The 17,500-nt window shown below is 38.8% G+C and overlaps 2 protein-coding genes across 3 annotated transcripts in view; one reads left to right on the top strand and one right to left on the bottom strand.

Annotated features, from left to right (window-relative positions):
- LOC311070542 (NLR family CARD domain-containing protein 3-like) overlaps positions 1-17,500 on the top strand; it is an 87,247-nt gene that overhangs the window by 63,813 nt on the left and 5,934 nt on the right. Inside the window, exon 9 of one of the 2 annotated variants that reach the window (XM_084094454.1) lies at positions 1-797. This exon is cut by the window's left edge and continues 1,904 nt beyond it. The exons of the other annotated variant lie outside the window; for it this stretch is intronic. The gene's annotated coding sequence lies outside the window, so the exon portion shown is untranslated. Of the gene's footprint in view, positions 798-17,500 lie in introns of those variants that run through there. 2 annotated transcript variants of the gene reach the window in all.
- On the bottom strand, positions 2,924-5,331 carry LOC311070545 (uncharacterized protein). Its single transcript, XM_084094457.1, has 3 exons — positions 3,745-5,331; positions 3,484-3,615; positions 2,924-3,302 (listed from the first exon to the last, which is right to left on the bottom strand). Exons 1-3 carry the CDS (start codon positions 3,869-3,871, stop codon positions 3,064-3,066), a joined length of 498 nt encoding a protein of 165 aa, XP_083950583.1. The 5' UTR covers positions 3,872-5,331; the 3' UTR covers positions 2,924-3,063.

Genomic DNA, 17,500 nt, shown 5'->3' with positions numbered 1-17,500 from the left:
TGATTAAATGACTCTTTGGGGACTCGAGTGACACACACACTCCGATTAAATGACTCTTTGGGGACTCAAGTGACACACACACTCCGATTAAATGACCCTTTGGGGACTCTAGTGACACACACACTCAGATTAAATGACTCTTTGGGGACTTGAGTGACACACACACTCCGATTAAATGACTCTTTGGGGACTCTAGTGACACACACACTCAGATTAAATGACTCTTTGGGGACTCTAGTGACACACACACTCCGATTAAATGACTCTTTGGGGACTTGAGTGACACACACACTCCGATTAAATGACTCTTTAATATTAACAGACTTGAACACATTGTGTTGAAATTACACATTGTGGTTAATGACAGAAATTCAAAAAGATTAAAAAGAAAAAGAAAAGAACAAAAAAGAAAAAACAATTCACTTGGAGGTGGGAATGATTCTGAGTGCCCAACTATCCTCCATACTTCATCCATCCACCCTTCTTCAAAATCTCTCTACTTCCTCCTTTACATTCACTCATCCTTTCCATCCTCTTTACCTTGATTCCTCCCTCTTTACATTTACTCCCTCTTTTCACCCTTTACATTAGCTGTGTTGGACATGGGCTGTGGCTGGATGTAACTGATCGGTGAGAGTTGCAGTGTGCAGCTGAAAACAGAGACGCGAGTCGGACACTTTCTGCTTCCTGTAGTGACGCTCACGCTGTGTTTGCATACTTTACCACAGCTGAAGTGAAATAAATGTATTATTTGCCAAATACACAAATATTTCAGAGACATTTTCATGCAATACATGTACTGCTTAATACAGCGTCTGTTTGTACAAGAATAAAGTTCAACATAAGCCTAAATACCGATGAAGTGGGGTCTACATTGTATCAGTTTTATTTGGATAAACATGACAATATAACAGCGTTATAAAAAACAGATTTGTGAGCATTAGTGGAACTAAAGGTGTGAGAATTAACACGTAATTGTTGTGTTGCAGTGGATTCGGCCAATCATGGATCGGTTGTGTCGTCATCAGAGCTCGTGAGTCGCTCTGGAGAAGCTGCGCTGGCTGAGTCCTCCTGCTCTCCATTCGCTCTCGCCGTGCTCTGATACCATACGTCACAGTCACGGGGCTTCGCTGTCTGAAGTCGGACACAAGTTCTAAACGGCAAGAACTGCTCAAGTCAGCCGCTGATCGGTCTGCGCAGCGCTGCATGAAGTCCAACAAGCCTAATGTAAAGGGGATGAAAAGAGGGAGGAGAGAATGTAAAGAGATGAAAAGAGGGAGGAGAGAATGTAAAGAGAGAATGTAAAGGGGATGAAAAGAGGGAGGAGAGAATGGAAAGAGATGAAAAGAGGGAGGAGAGAATGGAAAGAGGGATGAAAAGAGGGAGAGAATGGAAGGAGATGAAAAGAGGGAGGAGAGAATGTAAAGAGGGATGAAAAGAGGGAGGAGAGAATGTAAAGAGATGAAAAGAGGGAGGAGAGAATGTAAAGAGATGAAAAGAGGGAGGAGAGAATGTAAATGGGATGAAAAGAGGGAGGAGAGAATGTAAAGAGATGAAAAGAGGGAGGAGAGAATGTAAAGAGGGATGAAAAGAGGGAGGAGAGAATGTAAAGAGATGAAAAGAGGGAGGAGAGAATGTAAAGAGGGATGAAAAGAGGGAGGAGAGAATGGAAGGAGAGAATGTAAAGAGGGATAAAAAGAGGGAGGAGAGAATGTAAAGAGATGAAAAGAGGGAGGAGAGAATGTAAAGAGGGATGAAAAGATGGAGGAGAGAATGTAAAGAGGGATGAAAATAGGGAGGAGAGAATGGAAGGAGAGAATGTAAAGAGGGATGAAAAGAGGGAGGAGAGAATGTAAAGAGGGATGTAAAGAGGGATGAAAAGAGGGAGGAGAGAATGTAAAGAGGGATGAAAAGAGGGAGGAGAGAATGTAAAGAGGGATGAAAAGAGGGAGGAGAGAATGTAAAGAGGGATGTAAAGAGGGATGAAAAGAGGGAGGAGAGAATGTAAAGAGATGAAAAGAGGGAGGAGAGAATGTGAAGGGGGATGAAAAGAGGGAGGAGAGAATGTAAAGAGATGAAAAGAGGGAGGAGAGAATGTAAAGGGGATGAAAAGAGGGAGGAGAGAATGTAAAGAGATGAAAAGAGGGAGGAGAGAATGAGAATGTAAAGAGATGAAAAGAGGGAGGAGAGAATGTGAAGAGATGAAAAGAGGGAGGAGAGAATGTGAAGAGATGAAAAGAGGGAGGAGAGAATGTGAAGAGATGAAAATAGGGAGGAGAGAATGTAAAGAGGGATGAAAAGAGGGAGGAGAGAATGTAAAGAGGGATGAAAAGAGGGAGGAGAGAATGTAAAGAGGGATGAAAAGAGGGAGGAGAGAATGTGAAGAGATGAAAAGAGGGAGGAGAGAATGTAAAGAGGGATGAAAAGAGGGAGGAGAGAATGTGAAGAGATGAAAAGAGGGAGGAGAGCATTAGGCTTGTTGGACTTCATGCAGCGCTGCGCAGACCGATCGGCGGCTGACTTGAGCAGTTCTTGCCGGTTAGAACTTGTGTCCGACTTCAGACAGCGAAGCCCCGTGACTGTGACGTATGGTATCAGAGCACGGCGAGAGCTAATGGAGAGCAGGAGGACTCAGCCAGCGCAGCTTCTCCAGAGCGACTCACGAGCTCTGATGACGACACAACCGATCCACGATTGGCCGAATCCACTGCAACACAACAATTACGTGTTAATTCTCACACCTTTAGTTCCACTAATGCTCACAAATCTGTTTTTTATAACAATGAAATCCCCTTTCATGTAGTCACGCTGTTATATTGTCATGTTTATCCAAATAAAACTGATACAATGTAGACCCCACTTCATCGGTATTTAGGCTTATGTTGAACTTTATTCTTGTACAAACAGATGCTGTATTGAGCAGTACATGTATTGCATGAAAATGTCTTGCAAACACAGCGTGAGCGCCTCTCAATTTTAATTTCTATACCTTTATCCTCATTTCTTTTAATTTAGCTCCATTTCTTACAAAAAGAGCATAATGTGCAAAGTGTGTTAAATGTGTTAAAGTGTTTGTGCCTCCCTACAAACCACCTTTCTTTTAAGAGTCGTGATCCTGTTCCGCACATAATTTCTCACACCAGTCCATATTCGCTGCTTCAAAGCTTCTGGCTCTGCGTGAATGCATCTTTCACAGTCTTGCTTACCAGGAACGTTGCATGTCTTGATGAACTTCATCATGTGTCTCTCTACTGCTTTTACCTCACTGTCCTCCCATTTCTTTTTTGGAGCGTTTGAAGAACCTATGAAATAGTTAAAAACAAGTAAATACTCATTACACATTCTCAGTACAACTAAATTGGTGAGTAAAGACCAAATCAAGACTAATGTGTATTTTTTTTAATTTGGCTGGATACTGCTGCATGGAGCTAATTCATGTTTATTTGATTATTGTTGTTTGCGTAGTTAAGAGATTTTTCTTACCTTGATCCTCCTGTGAAACAGATTGATCAGATTGAACAAGTTGATCAGTCTCTGCTGGTGCTGTTGTCTGAGATAGGTCACTGTAATCCTCCTCATCACTTGACATGGAATCACCTTGGGCCTCAAGTTGCTCTAAATTATTCATTGACAAAAAAAATAACACTTTATTGCTTATACTTACCATCTGTGACATGATTATATACATTGTTTTGCAAATATGTAAAGAACAGATACACACAGACAGTCCAAGTATACTCATACCATTTGGGTCGATTTCAATGTCATCAAGTTTCTTTCCTTTGTAGTCAGACAGTGTTCCTTTCTCCATGGCCATTAGCAGCTGGGGGAGCACTTGTTCAACAGGATGGGGTCTGATGTGACCAAACATGATTACATCAGACAGAAGAGATGAGAGAAGTAGGCAGACTTCTTCTTGAAGCAAGGAAGATTACCCCACTGAGAACAATGGTAGACTTCATCATACCAACTAACTTCAAACATGTCATAGCAGCTGTTAAAGTTGTATCTGGCTATGATGAAGAGAAAAACTCCTACCGCATTCCTTCTTTAGCTCTCAAACTTGGGCATTCTTTAAACAAGATCTGTAGCATTGTTGAGAGCAATGCCATGACGTATGGAGATCATGAGCGTGCTGAGTGTGCCCGTGACTTCAGGAAAATACACCATGCAAGGTGGAATGAGTACATTTCTGCTGGTGCTATAACTACATTGAAAGAAGCCAAGTGGAACACACCATAGATCATTCGTTTCACTCAGGATGTCAAAGTCCTGCACGCACATCTTGAAAAGAAACACAATGAGCTCCTAAGTAAGCTCAGATCTTGCTCTTCTGCTGACAGCTACGCTGCTCTAGCCAAGGTCACGCTGTCCCAGGTCATCCTGTTCAACCGAAGGAGAGAAGGTGAGGTATCCCAGATGCTTTTGTCAGCTTTTAAAAGCAGGGATTCTTCTACACGAAGACATTGCCTTCTGTCTGTCTGAGTTTGAGAGGAAGCTGTGTCTGCACTTCTCAAGAGTTGAGATCTGTGGTAAACGAGGGAGAAAGGTTCCTGTGCTCCTCAAGCCTTCCATGGTTTCTGCTATGGAGCTTCTTGTTGAAACGCGTGAGCTTTGTGGTGTTCCAGCAGAGAATCCCTTTATGTTTGCTAGATGTGGAGCAATGTCTGTCTATACAGAGGAGGAGAGTGCATCAACAAAGCTGCTTGCGAATGTGGCATAAAGAACCCCGAAGCACTGTCATCAACTAGGCTCAGGAAACACATAGCAACCATGCCTAAAATTCTTAACCTTAATGAGAATGAAGCAGACCAACTGGATGATTTCCTTGGTCACGATATCAGAATCCACAGACAGTATTACCGGTTACCAGAGGGAACACTACAGCTGGCAAAAATGAGTAAAGTCCTAATGGCCATGGAGAAAGGAACACTGTCTGACTACAAAGTAAAGATGCATCTGTCAGTATGAACTACACGCGAAACTTCATCATAGTTCATAAAGGACACTATTTTCTTGAAACTGTTGCTCACTTCTAAGCTGACTGGTGTGTTTAGAGCACACAGAGATCAAACTCTTTTCCTGCCCTGGGCATCATCATCTTTAGGTTTCAGAGGACAGTTTTTGATATGTTTCCAAAGGCTACGCTTATTATAAAGCCCTTGGCAGTAAATGCAGTGAATAAATTCTTTGGCTCTTTGTCTATTTTTTGGACGGTAGCAGGCAATCATCTCCCCATGTCCTTGTCTCACCACATCTGTGTTGTGGGCAAAGTTGCCCCTTTTTCTAAGGAGGTTCAACTGTACTCGTCTTTCTTTGGAATGTTTTGGAAATGCTATTGCCTTTACAACCCCCACTTCGTTGCGATGGACAAACTCAAGGTGTCTGGCCATTTTTGAATATGGCTTAGAGCAATTAAGGCAATACTGCTTCTTGTTGTACGCCTTTGGCAGTTCCGTCTTTGGTGATGGCATTGACTGAATAAAAGTCTTATCACCAGACAAGGTGTTTGTCTCTTTAGATTGGTGAGGATGATGAAGATGAAGGCTGCCCAGGTGAGGATGATGAAGATGAAGGCTGCCCAGGCGAGGATGAGGATGATGAAGGCTGCCCAGGCGAGGATGAGGATGATGAAGATGAAGGCTGCCCAGGTGAGGATGATGAAGGCTGCCCAGGCGAGGATGAGGATGATGAAGATGAAGGCTGCCCAGGCGAGGATGATGAAGATGAAGGCTGCCCAGGGGAGGATGAGGATGATGAAGGCTGCCCAGGCGAGGATGAGGATGATGAAGATGAAGGCTGCCCAGGTGAGGATGATGAAGGCTGCCCAGGCGAGGATGAGGATGATGAAGATGAAGGCTGCCCAGGCGAGGACGAGGATGATGAAGGCTGCCCAGGTGAGGATGATGAAGGCTGCCCAGGTGAGGATGATGAAGGCTGCCCAGGTGAGGATGATGAAGGCTGCCCAGGCGAGGATGATGAAGGCTGCCCAGGCGAGGATGATGAAGATGAAGGCTGCCCAGGGGAGGATGAGGATGATGAAGGCTGCCCAGGCGAGGATGAGGATGATGAAGATGAAGGCTGCCCAGGTGAGGATGATGAAGGCTGCCCAGGCGAGGATGAGGATGATGAAGATGAAGGCTGCCCAGGTGAGGATGATGAAGGCTGCCCAGGTGAGGATGATGAAGGCTGCCCAGGCGAGGATGATGAAGGCTGCCCAGGCGAGGATGATGAAGGCTGCCCAGGCGAGGATGATGAAGGCTGCCCAGGCGAGGATGAAGGTGGCATGGGTGGCGCAGGAGCTGGTGACGGTGATGAGGACAGGGCAGGAGAGCATGAGGTTGATGAGGCCATTATAGAGGTGGACAAAGCACAGGGTGCCGATGAAGAGGGTGCATCAGATGTGGATGCGACTGAGGATGACTGTGACAGCTTGAAATATAATTTGAATAAAAATATAAGGTCTAAAAGCAAAAGGACTAAGCAAACTGTTAATTAATAAAATAAATGAATAATAAAATAATTAACCGTTAATTGACTGAGGCGTTGATCACAGAATAGTGTGATTATGTTCACATATTACTCACCAAACAAACTTTTTGTGATTGCTGTTTAGCAATCTTGTGTTCCTTTTCAATTTCTGCTCTGTTAAAACGTTCATAGCAATCTTCATGATGTTGTCTTAATTTTGCCAATCTTGATTGAAACCGCTTCTGCAGATATATAAAGAGGTATTTAGCTTAAACAAGAATAAAATGTACATTAGCAATATTGAAAACTGTGGCACCCATTTCAGACAAGAACAAACACACTGTAGGAGTGAACAAAAAATGTTTTGCACATTTCAAAGCAAAGATCATTAATAAAATAAAAACTCTAAACAAACATTTATACAAACTTTACATACAAATTGTGACAATAGTCACATTAATAGTTACATTGGTTCAGAGTCAGACATTTAAACTCTGAACCAATAACTATACTTAACTAGCAGAGGTTGGTAGTAAGGCGCTACATTTACTCCATACCATCCAAGTCATTTTTAGTTTGTTTGTTTTAATTGTGGGTACATTTTACATAAGTGTGGGTACATAAGTACATTTCTAATGGCAATACAATTTTGTATCATTTGAAGCGTTTATACACTAGTGACGGGTCGTCATGAACGAATCTTTAATATGACTCGGGACTACCGAGTTGTCTCAGAGAGTGATTCGTTCATTTTGCGCTGACCGCACATGCCCAACATCCCATGGGTTCTGTACTGGAAACAGAAATGATTAGTTCATCTCTCGAGACTTCGGGTCCAAGTCTTTCGTTCTTCCGGTCAGTCCCACATAGTGTTGTTTTTGGCGGCCTGTTTTAATTTTAGTTTTAGTCTAGTCTTTGTGTCAAGCTTTCGTTTTAGTTTTTATTAGTTTTAGTCACGTTCATACTCTTTTTAGTCTAGTCAAGTTTTAGTCGACGAAAACTGATGACATTTTAGTCTAGTTTTAGTCAACGAAAACTGATGACATTTTAGTCTAGTTTTAGTCGACGAAAACTGATGACATTATAGTCTAGTTTTAGTCAATGAAAATTGTATTTTAGTTTCTTTTTAGTAATGTAATTCTATTTAACCCAGTCAATATAGAATTTCAAACAAGGTTATCTTATTATATTTAGTATAGGGCTGTGACGGTGGCAGTTTTTTTTACCACCGCGGTAATGGACCAACTACCGGCGGTGGTTGGGGGTTATTTAAAAAAATAAAAACTCGTTTTATATTTCCACACAAAGACGCGTGATAGCCTACCACTCTGCGCTTTGAGAGGGATGTGGGACACGAGCAGGAAAGAGACCATCGATCTCTTTATGATATCTTCGTGTTTTCTACTTGATGTAAATTGGTCTGAAGAGCGAATTTTATCCTCCACAAGGGCGAAATATTTAGGCTATGTTTGAGATTGCGCTGCCAGAGAAAGTGAAACTAAAAATCACCCGCGCGTGTGAAACGCGCTTTACAACTAAACTTGACGCGCCCTATGTCTAATAACAAGCACAAACTGTGTTAAAAATAATTTGACATGCAAGTACAAATGTAGGCTATCTGTCCTACAGTGTTTTTCTACTTTACCACAGTAAAGAATACAAATATAATAGGCCTAATTAAAAGCAAACCAATGAAGACACGTTTATAATCCCTTTAGAAAATGGGTGAGACGTGAGTGAAGATTTGGGAAAAGAAACAAGAGATTCCATGCAGGGATGAGTCACGATTTTTGGATATTCGATTAGTTTATTTAATTCTAGAATATTGAATAGGTTGTGCGATTATTCTCTAAAATAAAATCTCCATGTTCTGGTGCTGATGCGGTGACGCGTTCATGTAACCAGAGACACTGCTAATAACGCACATAACAGCTGTCACAAAGAACCGGCAAAAGTAATGATTATGAATGTGTCAAATATACCAATGAGACATTTTAATGGAATAACTAATGGAGTAATATTGTTAAATTCGCTGATAATCGGGTCGGGTGACCAGATCGCAAACCAGAATTTAAAGCTGACAAAGCTATGGGTTCACGCACAACTCTCTCATTCGTCGTGACGTTATAACATTTCGTCTCGTCTCGTTTTGGTCAACGAAAATGAAGAAACATTTTAGCATAGTTTTTATTGTGTAAATCACATTTAGTCTCGTTTTTATTCGTCAACGATATTGCATTATACATGTATTTTAGTCATCGTCACATGACCAGCATTTACGTCTCGTCTCGTCTCGTTTTCGTCAGGTGATAACGGTTCGTTGACGACAATATTTCGTCATAATTTTCGTTGACGAAAGCAACACTAGTCCCACAGAGGCTATGCTGTCAGTACCGGAAAGATAAATGATTAGTTCACCTATCAAGTCCACGAAAACTCAAAAGATGAACTAATCAATTCTGTATCCGGTAGCGACTGCATAGCTCAGCCTATATGGGGCTGTCACGTGATGCACGAATGACTTGAACCCAAAGTCGATAGACTCGAAACGTGAACTAATCAATACTGTATCTGGTACTACAGACTGCAAAGCTCAGTTTATGAGGATCACGGGATGATCGAACGGCTTAGATCAGGAGGTGAGGTAAACTAACAGAATGTATAGCCTGAAGACCCAAATAAATAAATTAACTGTTTCTCATAATATGGCATTTTTCTTGCATTGCAATTCTTTTCTTATTCTAAATGCGATCAACATTTGATGTGTTTGGGGAATTTGGCTAACATGTAACATTTTAAATACATTCTGCTGAAATGAACGAAATAACTCGAAAAAAGATTTGTTCATTTTGATGAACGAGATTTAAAGATCTGAGTCAGTAAAATGATCCGAACTTCCCACTTCTATTACACACGTGTGCTGGATGAAGTGGATATGCACCTACAATCAACTAAAACCAAACCTTTAAAAAGCATCCTATGGTTTGCCAGCGATAAAGATCTTTTCGAGTTGAACACCTGAGCGCCAGCTGTTAGTGGTTGCCTGTGTTGCGTGTTCATTATTTTGGGGGCCGAGCAATGAAGGGAGGGGTGTGTCTGTTTGGGTGTCGATTTCAAATATCAATAGTGTTTCTCAGAAATCACTCACTGCACTTTCAACTAGCTGGCAGTAAACATCAGTAGATAGTTGCTGCATGTATGAGATGGTTACCGTTTTATTCATTGATGTTATTGCTTTGCCTGACTGCTTATATGGACCATTGCTGTTCACCTTGTCCAATTCAGGAGAAGAAACAGAAGCTGAACAATGGGGCTGGATGTCAGAAAAGAAACCAGTGAATATCAAAAAAATCAGAATATTTGTAAAGGACAGAAAAACTTGTTCATGTTCATTCCTCTAGCTGTCCTACACGTTATCTATCATTTCTTTCACACACAACTCTACGCTGAAAGAGTCAATAATATAATGATACAGATGTTTTAAAGTGGACTTACCGATTTCTGCAGACCCAAACTGCTGGCTGGCTTTTTATCAGTGGATTCTGCTGATGCTTTATTCAAAGGCTTGAGAAATATGAGACCACAATCACATGGTAACTAATCAGAATGAGAGTTAAGATTATGAGATTTGTGAGAATTACTGATTAATCTCTTTAGCATTTTCTTGATAGTACCTTGACTCGCCATGGCCAATCTGAGTCGCCATAATTGTAAGTGATTTCCTCCCCTGGTAGAATGTCTCGTACAGCAAAGAGACACAGGTGAGGTTTTCTGCTCACTTCAACGGTTCTCATTTTGCAAGTATTTCTGGTTTCATCATTTACATAAGTCTTCCCAAGGACGAGTCTTCTTTAGATGCATCCATGCTATAAAGACATAAAATGACCACTCAGTACTAGCTAGACATGTACAGTTATTATAAGTGGTTCTGAACCCCAGTCCTGGGAACCCACCACTCTGCATATGCTGTATGTCTGGTGTTTTAATCCACCTGATTCAGATGAGGAGTTCATCATCAGAACACAGCTCTATGAACTCAACTGAGTGTGTCAGGTGAAGGAGACATACAGAATCTGCAGAGAGGAGGGTCTGAGAACCACTGATCTATATGATATATGAGATTAAATGGCGCACTGCAACATCCTCTCAGCTCTCAGATAAAGGCATCTAAAATTAATCATTTTGTTCTCTTTAGGGAATACAGGGAAAGCCAATTTAGATGACTCAAGGAAACTTCACTCAGTACTCTTAATGTCAGTTCATGATGAATTTTAATTATTAGGGTGTGTTCACACCTGGCATGTTTGTTTAGACTGTTAGTGTGGTTAATTTGAATAAGTGTGAACACTGCCATCTGAAACCTGGTGCCACCAAACAAGAGGATCCAGATGCTGAATAAATAGGTCTCAGTTGGCTTCCAAACGAACTCTGGTGCGGTTCGAATGAAAAAAGAATGTAACATGGACCCAGAGACATGTAAACGAACCAAAAACAGGAAGATGTGACCCTAAAAAGGACAGACTGGTCAAGCATAACAGGTTTGACAATAGAAATGCCAATCTGAACACTAAGCGGACCCGGACCAAACGAACCAAGCGAACAGAACTCCAGGTATGAACACATCCTAAGTATTTTACAGTTCCAGATATTTTAGCATCCTTACTACATCAATCCACCAGTTCTGTACTCACCACCAATTTTTGCCATGCCACTGAAAATCAAACAGGAACGTGTTCTCAGCTTCAGTGTAGTGTTCAGTTCGGTCGGAAGAAAGCTCTAAAGAGGAGAAATACATTAGCTGCAGTTTCTTTAATGTCAACTATTATTTTATTACTAAAAGTTCTCTACCATATGACGTACATTATAAGATGTGAAAGGGAAATTACTTAAGGAAAATAGTCAAAAGTCAGGCTAATCTCAAAGCATGATTTGCTTTTTATACTTTACATTATACTTTTAAGTCTTAAAATTATACAGTTAAAATTACATACATTTTCTTACACAAACCTATTTTTGCAGGCCAACCCGGTAGTAGTTGAACATCCCCTGGTTTCCTCCACAAAAACCCACTGGGATTTGCAGAAAATAAGCTAAAGTTAATCTATAAACTACACCACGGTTGACCAACTTCAACTTCCTTACGATGAAGCTTCAACAACTGTGTTGCATTATTTTAAAAGACAATTCTGTTTGTTTATTATTTGCATCTCTTTCAGGTAGTTTTTCTTTGTGGTATATGGATGTTTTATGTGGCTTCTATAGTTTAGATAAAAGTATAGAGGTTTTTTTTTGTTGTTGTTGATAAATGTGCCTCCAGGAACTCTAAAGCTTTAAAATCCATCTCCCTGTGTAATATTTATAATGTTTCTGCATTATTATAATGCATGTTTGACTGATTGTGTGATGTATACATCCCCATCCCTACATCTACCTAGAATAGTTTGCAAGAGTGCGATTATAAACACAACGAGGCTGTGAAAGTGACTAGATGAGTTAATCTGTTCAGCTGATGACGTTTAATGTCCCAGACAACCCGTCTCCCATTTAGACACTTGTTAACAACTGCCTTTTACCAGACAAGTAAAGGCTTTTAAAAAAAACACACAAGAGAGTATTACTATTTTATGTTGTGGAGTAAAGCGTGAAAATATCTTGATCTTGTGCTAACCATGGATCTTATTTCAGGAATTTAACCAAAACCCATTGATCATGTTTACATGCACACCGATACGCTGATAACAAAATAAAATCACCTTCTTGAAATAATCCATTATCCAGGTTTACATGCAAACCAATAACCACGTAAACCACTACTTTATAAGTAAATCAGGTTAATGACGTCAAAACCTAACCATTCGTTTATCTGACTGTGTATTTCATATGTCATGTCAGTTGTGATAAAATAAAATAGTTGTTAAATAAAGCCCAAGAGTATTCCAGAATTTCAGAGGAAAACTTCCAGACTCATATTCTCCTCTCATGCAGTATCGGGTGCAGGATTTTGACTGTACCACTTCTGAACGAGAAGTTTTACTTCTTTTAAGAGGTTCTTGGGTCAAGAAAACACTCGCTCTGTCTGGATGTGCTTTAATCCACAATAAGGACACTTTCCTGTCACACATCACACATGCTCCCTTCAATAAGCCACAGAACACAGAGGTTAATGTGTTTACATGCCGGGCAAATCTGCAAATAAGGGGCAAAAATCTATCTGTGTCGATTGGTTTATGCTTATGCTGTTTATGGTGACCTTAGTCTGCGTTTACATGACCACATGCACTGTCGGCTTATTATGCATAACTGGGTTCAGAATGTGCAAATAAACATTGACTTTGGGTTGATGGAACCAGAAATGCAAAAATGTAACTGGTTTTGTTTAACTTGTGAAACATGGATATTAGTTGGCCTAACAACCATATGACTCACCTCACATTAAATTCTCAGTTTTGTAGATTAACGTTATTACTAAACTGCTTAGTAATTTATACTTGCCTTTATATTTGCTGATGAACTGCTCTCGAAGCCCAGGCTTGTCGGTTTCACAGGTAATGTGATGCTCAGCGTCCTGCAGAGGTTTTTTACGCCTTTTATTTCCCAGCATGCTGAATTTCTTTCTTGAAATGACTGAAAAAAATAAATAAAATAAATATAAGGTGAATGAAATAAATAAGCATATTTAAAAAAATCTTGTTGATCTTACTGGAATTGTTCACCCAAAAACATACATAATTAACATACAATTATATTAATTGTTGTTTCAATTGAACCTCATGTTGTTCCAAACCTGTGTTGTGTTTTTTTCTGTTAAACACTAAAGTATATCTTTATATTATATCAACAGAGCTCTATTCAATGACAGCACATGTGACCAGTCAACAACAGGCATTTAGATAAAAAAGGCAATGTCAATGATGCCAAAAACCATTAGTTCTTGTGTGCCTTGTGACCACAATTGACATCAATCTACTGTATATTCATATTTGATTTAAGAGCGTATGGGAGATTTTCAGTCAGTAACCAGCTAGATTCATAGGGGCTATTTTTAATGTGCTTTTGGTCTGCTTTGGATTTGACACACACAATAAAAATACTATAAAGTGTCTATGTACTGGCATTGGGCAAAAAAGCTCTATAAAGATAAATAATAATAAGAACAGGCATATAATGTAATAAAAAATATTATATAAAATAAAAATTATCAAATAATAATGATATAAAAAAATGGAATTCATTATTTCATTATTTATACAAATTACTGTTGATAGTTGACAACACTTTTGATAAAAAAAAAAAATGATATAGGCTAGTAGACTATCACTGACTCAGTTGTTTAGATTAATTTGCAGAATCTAAAGTACTATTATATAAAAAATAACAAAATTCTATTTACTGGCCATTGCCTACAAGTTGGCAATAAACTTTTTCTTTATTGCAGCAAATCATCATATTAGAAGCAAACTCAAATACAGTCGAGAAGTAAATAAAACCCTAAGGAAAAAATAATTAAACAACTAAAATAAACACATCTTACTAACTTTCATATTTCACAATGTATTTAGTTATCATGCATTTTGAGGACAAGTCTAGATCTCACCTTTAGCCTTTAATGCGTGCGTGGTGGGGGTTGTCGTCGTCTGTTTCGCGTCCCATTGTCACGTGTCTGCATTTCCCGGGAAAACACATCCACGGTCGCAGACTTGCGTAAATGACGTAATTACGTATTTGGATTTCACGTTGAAATTGTGACTACATTTATTTAACCTAATAGAAAATTATCTGATGGCAAGAATCTTTTTTTCCACAGTTTTAATCACAGTAGTCTTTCTTCAAACTAAAAAAAAACAAAACAAAAAAAACCTGTGGTGAAGTGAGTCTTTCCAGAGTGTCTTTTCCGGTCTTTTCTAGTGGACAGAGCACATGATCACTTTTAAACGAATCCACCCGCCTCGAACTAGGAACCACTGCGCATGTGCGTACAAGCACAGGTTTAAAAGAGCAAAAAATGCCTAAATGAGCAACCTAGATCTCTTGAACAGACATATTATTTTCTACTAATATCATTAATCAAAATAGTAAATTGATGTCTGCAAATATACAGCAGGGCTGATATGAGCTGGTATATCTCCAGTTCTGCACTTGTCTGTGTTGTTGTCATTTCATCAGTGTCCCACAACTACTTCAGAATTTATTTGAGTTAAGAAGGGGGAAGGAGTGTGGATTATTTCGAGGCTCAAAATTAAACTTTAACGTGTAATTTAACAGCATTATCTTTTTATGTATTTAATAAATGAATGGTATTTACATTAAAGGGCGGAGAAGCTGTTAGACAATGTAAAGCCACAATAGCCACAACAGATTGTCATCTTTTGAGCAGCACTGCTGATTACCTATCTCTCTGTCACTGGTCAGTCTGTTAGTTCATTCATCTCATCTCTTTCACTCTGCAGTCAGTCTCAGTGCTGTGGGGGAAGGGCGCGCACGCGATCAGTCTCAGTGCTGTGGGGGAAGGGCGCGCACGCGATCAGTCTCAGTGCTGTGGGGGAAGGGCGCGCACGCGATCAGTCTCAGTGCTGTGGGGGAAGGGCGCGCGCGCGATCAGAGTCAGTGCTGTGGGGGAAGGGCGGCTGATCACAGTATGAGCAGATCTCAGTCAGACTGACAGGCAGAGACAGAGCTAGGGTTAGGGTTAGGGTTAGGGTTAGTGTAGATCCAATGGCTTTTAAAATCAAAGTAAGAACAAAATACATCTGTAAACAAACATTTAAACGTGTCAGCTTGATTCATGATTCTTTTAAACACTTTTTTTCTTTTGTATTATGACTATATGTAACTGCTGTCTCTATCTCTCTCTCTCTCTCTCTCTCTCTCTCTCTTTCTCTCTCTCTATATATATATATATATATATAGAGAGAGAGAGAGACTCTCTCTCTCTCTATATATATATATAGAGAGAGAGAGAGAGAGAGAGAGAGAGAGACAGCAGTTACATAATGTTTGCTGTAACTGCTCTATTAACAGTTATTATCAGTCACTTTAGTACATTTATTGAATCATCCTTAAGATTTGCACACCAGTACCTAAGTGCATTTCGTACAAACAGCAGAACACAATAGATTAGCCTACCATCAAACTCCTGTAACTTGCTCAAAATCCTTAGTACAATATCAAAGAACATATCCTTGTGTCATTGTTCACAAACAAGAATGTCAAAATGCTTAGTTTCAGATGTAAACTATGGCTACGATTTTGATGACAATGATTGAAAATACAAAATACTGCACTGTATCTGAATGACATATAAATTTAAACAGCACACATATACGCATTACTCTAGAGGAGACTGGACAGGATTCACATATGCACTTTTACTGTTGGTCTGACAAAAGATTACAGTACAGTGGCATTGTGATATAAAAAACAAGACTATCACACATATACTGTATGTACGTGTCTCTATCAAGTATATTTACTGTATAATGTATAATGCAAGTAGACTTCTGTAATAGCCTATAGCATTACAGTAAGTCTACAGTTTATGGTGAACAGTACAGTACAGTAGAGTGAACACCTGTTCTGTCTACAAACGCTTGAATGATTGAAGACACACGGTTGTTCTCCCAACATTCGGCTGCACCCTTCAACCAGCCTCGGCCATAAGGTCATGAATGAGAACATGATCTACAATAATGGCACTTATTTCTTCTGAAACACACAATCTTAGCCTGTTCCTCTGTTTTACCTCCTTACCCTTCCACCACACATCCTTGCTCCTCTTCTTCTTCTCGGCTGTTCACCCTGTTGTTCTTCCTCTCTCAGAGTGTGTAACGTGTTGTGCTCTGTATGCATCCCAGATGAAGCTTCATGAGATGCACTCTGAGCTATTATAGAGAACTGGTTGATCATTGATTGATCTAATGCTTTACATTCCCCTTCATTAGTGAAATTCAGAACTCACCTCTGCAATTCAACAATTCAGGACAAAAAAAGTCTAATAGAATTGTATAGAAAATATGTTTGACAGTTTATGACAACTAGTTCAACCAATTCTGCATTTAATGACTTATGGAACTAATGCCTATATGTTTTGTGGGGTAAGACTATTCAACAGAGAACCAGTATAATACATTTTTATAAACATGACATAAGCAATTAATAATGTAAGAAACAGCATACATTTGCACATAATCAACTGCATGAATGTACTGCAATTTGTTCAAAAGAATGAGAAATTGCTTTTATGAGGTGCACAAGTAGATAATGTGGAGATTGAACAAGTAAGAATTTTAGTTGTGATCTGAGAAATGCACCAAAGCAACTGAGAAAAACTGTAATATAATTAATATAATAATATAGTATCATTAGAATTGTTGCTGTAACTGCTCTCCTTTATATAATATAATATAAAGAGAATGTTTGCAGTAACTGATCTCCTCTATATAATATAATAATATAATATAATATAATACAATATAAAGAGAATGTTTGCTGTAGCTGATCTCCTCTATATAATATAATATAATATACGTTAATATAAAGAGAATGTTTGCAGTAATTGCTCTCCTCTATATAATATAATATAATATAATATAATATAATATAATATAATATAATATAATATAATATAATATGAGAATGTTTGCAGTAACTGCTCTCCTCTATATAATATAATATAATATAATATAATATAATATAATATAATATAATATGAGAATGTTTGCAGTAACTGCTCTCCTCTATATAATATAATATAATATAATATAATATAATATAATATAATATAATATAATATGAGAATGTTTGCAGTAACTGCTCTCCTCTATATAATATAATATAATATAATATAATATAATATAATATAATATAATATAATATAATATGAGAATGTTTGCAGTAACTGCTCTCCTCTATATAATATAATATAATATAATATAAAGAGAATGTTTGCAGTAACTGATCTCCTCTATATAATACAATATAATATAATATAATATAATATGAGAATGTTTGCAGTAACTGCTCTCCTCTATAT

The sequence above is a fragment of the Abramis brama genome, assembly GCF_963993115.1.
Source record: "Abramis brama genome assembly, chromosome: 20".
NCBI lineage: Eukaryota > Metazoa > Chordata > Actinopteri > Cypriniformes > Leuciscidae > Abramis > Abramis brama.
The sequence above is the reverse complement of the archived record's forward strand: the minus strand, read 5'-3'. Positions and strand labels throughout refer to the sequence as shown.

Excerpts from the sequence above, each read along its gene's own strand:
- LOC311070545 (XM_084094457.1), bottom strand. The coding sequence starts at position 3,871 with ATGTTTGGTCACATCAGACCCCATCCTGTTGAACAAGTGCTCCCCCAG. Across the intron at positions 3,616-3,744 it reads CATTGAAATCGACCCAAATG|AGCAACTTGAGGCCCAAGGT; the intron begins GTATGAGTATAC and ends TGAATAATTTAG. Across the intron at positions 3,303-3,483 it reads TGTTTCACAGGAGGATCAAG|GTTCTTCAAACGCTCCAAAA; the intron begins GTAAGAAAAATC and ends ACTATTTCATAG.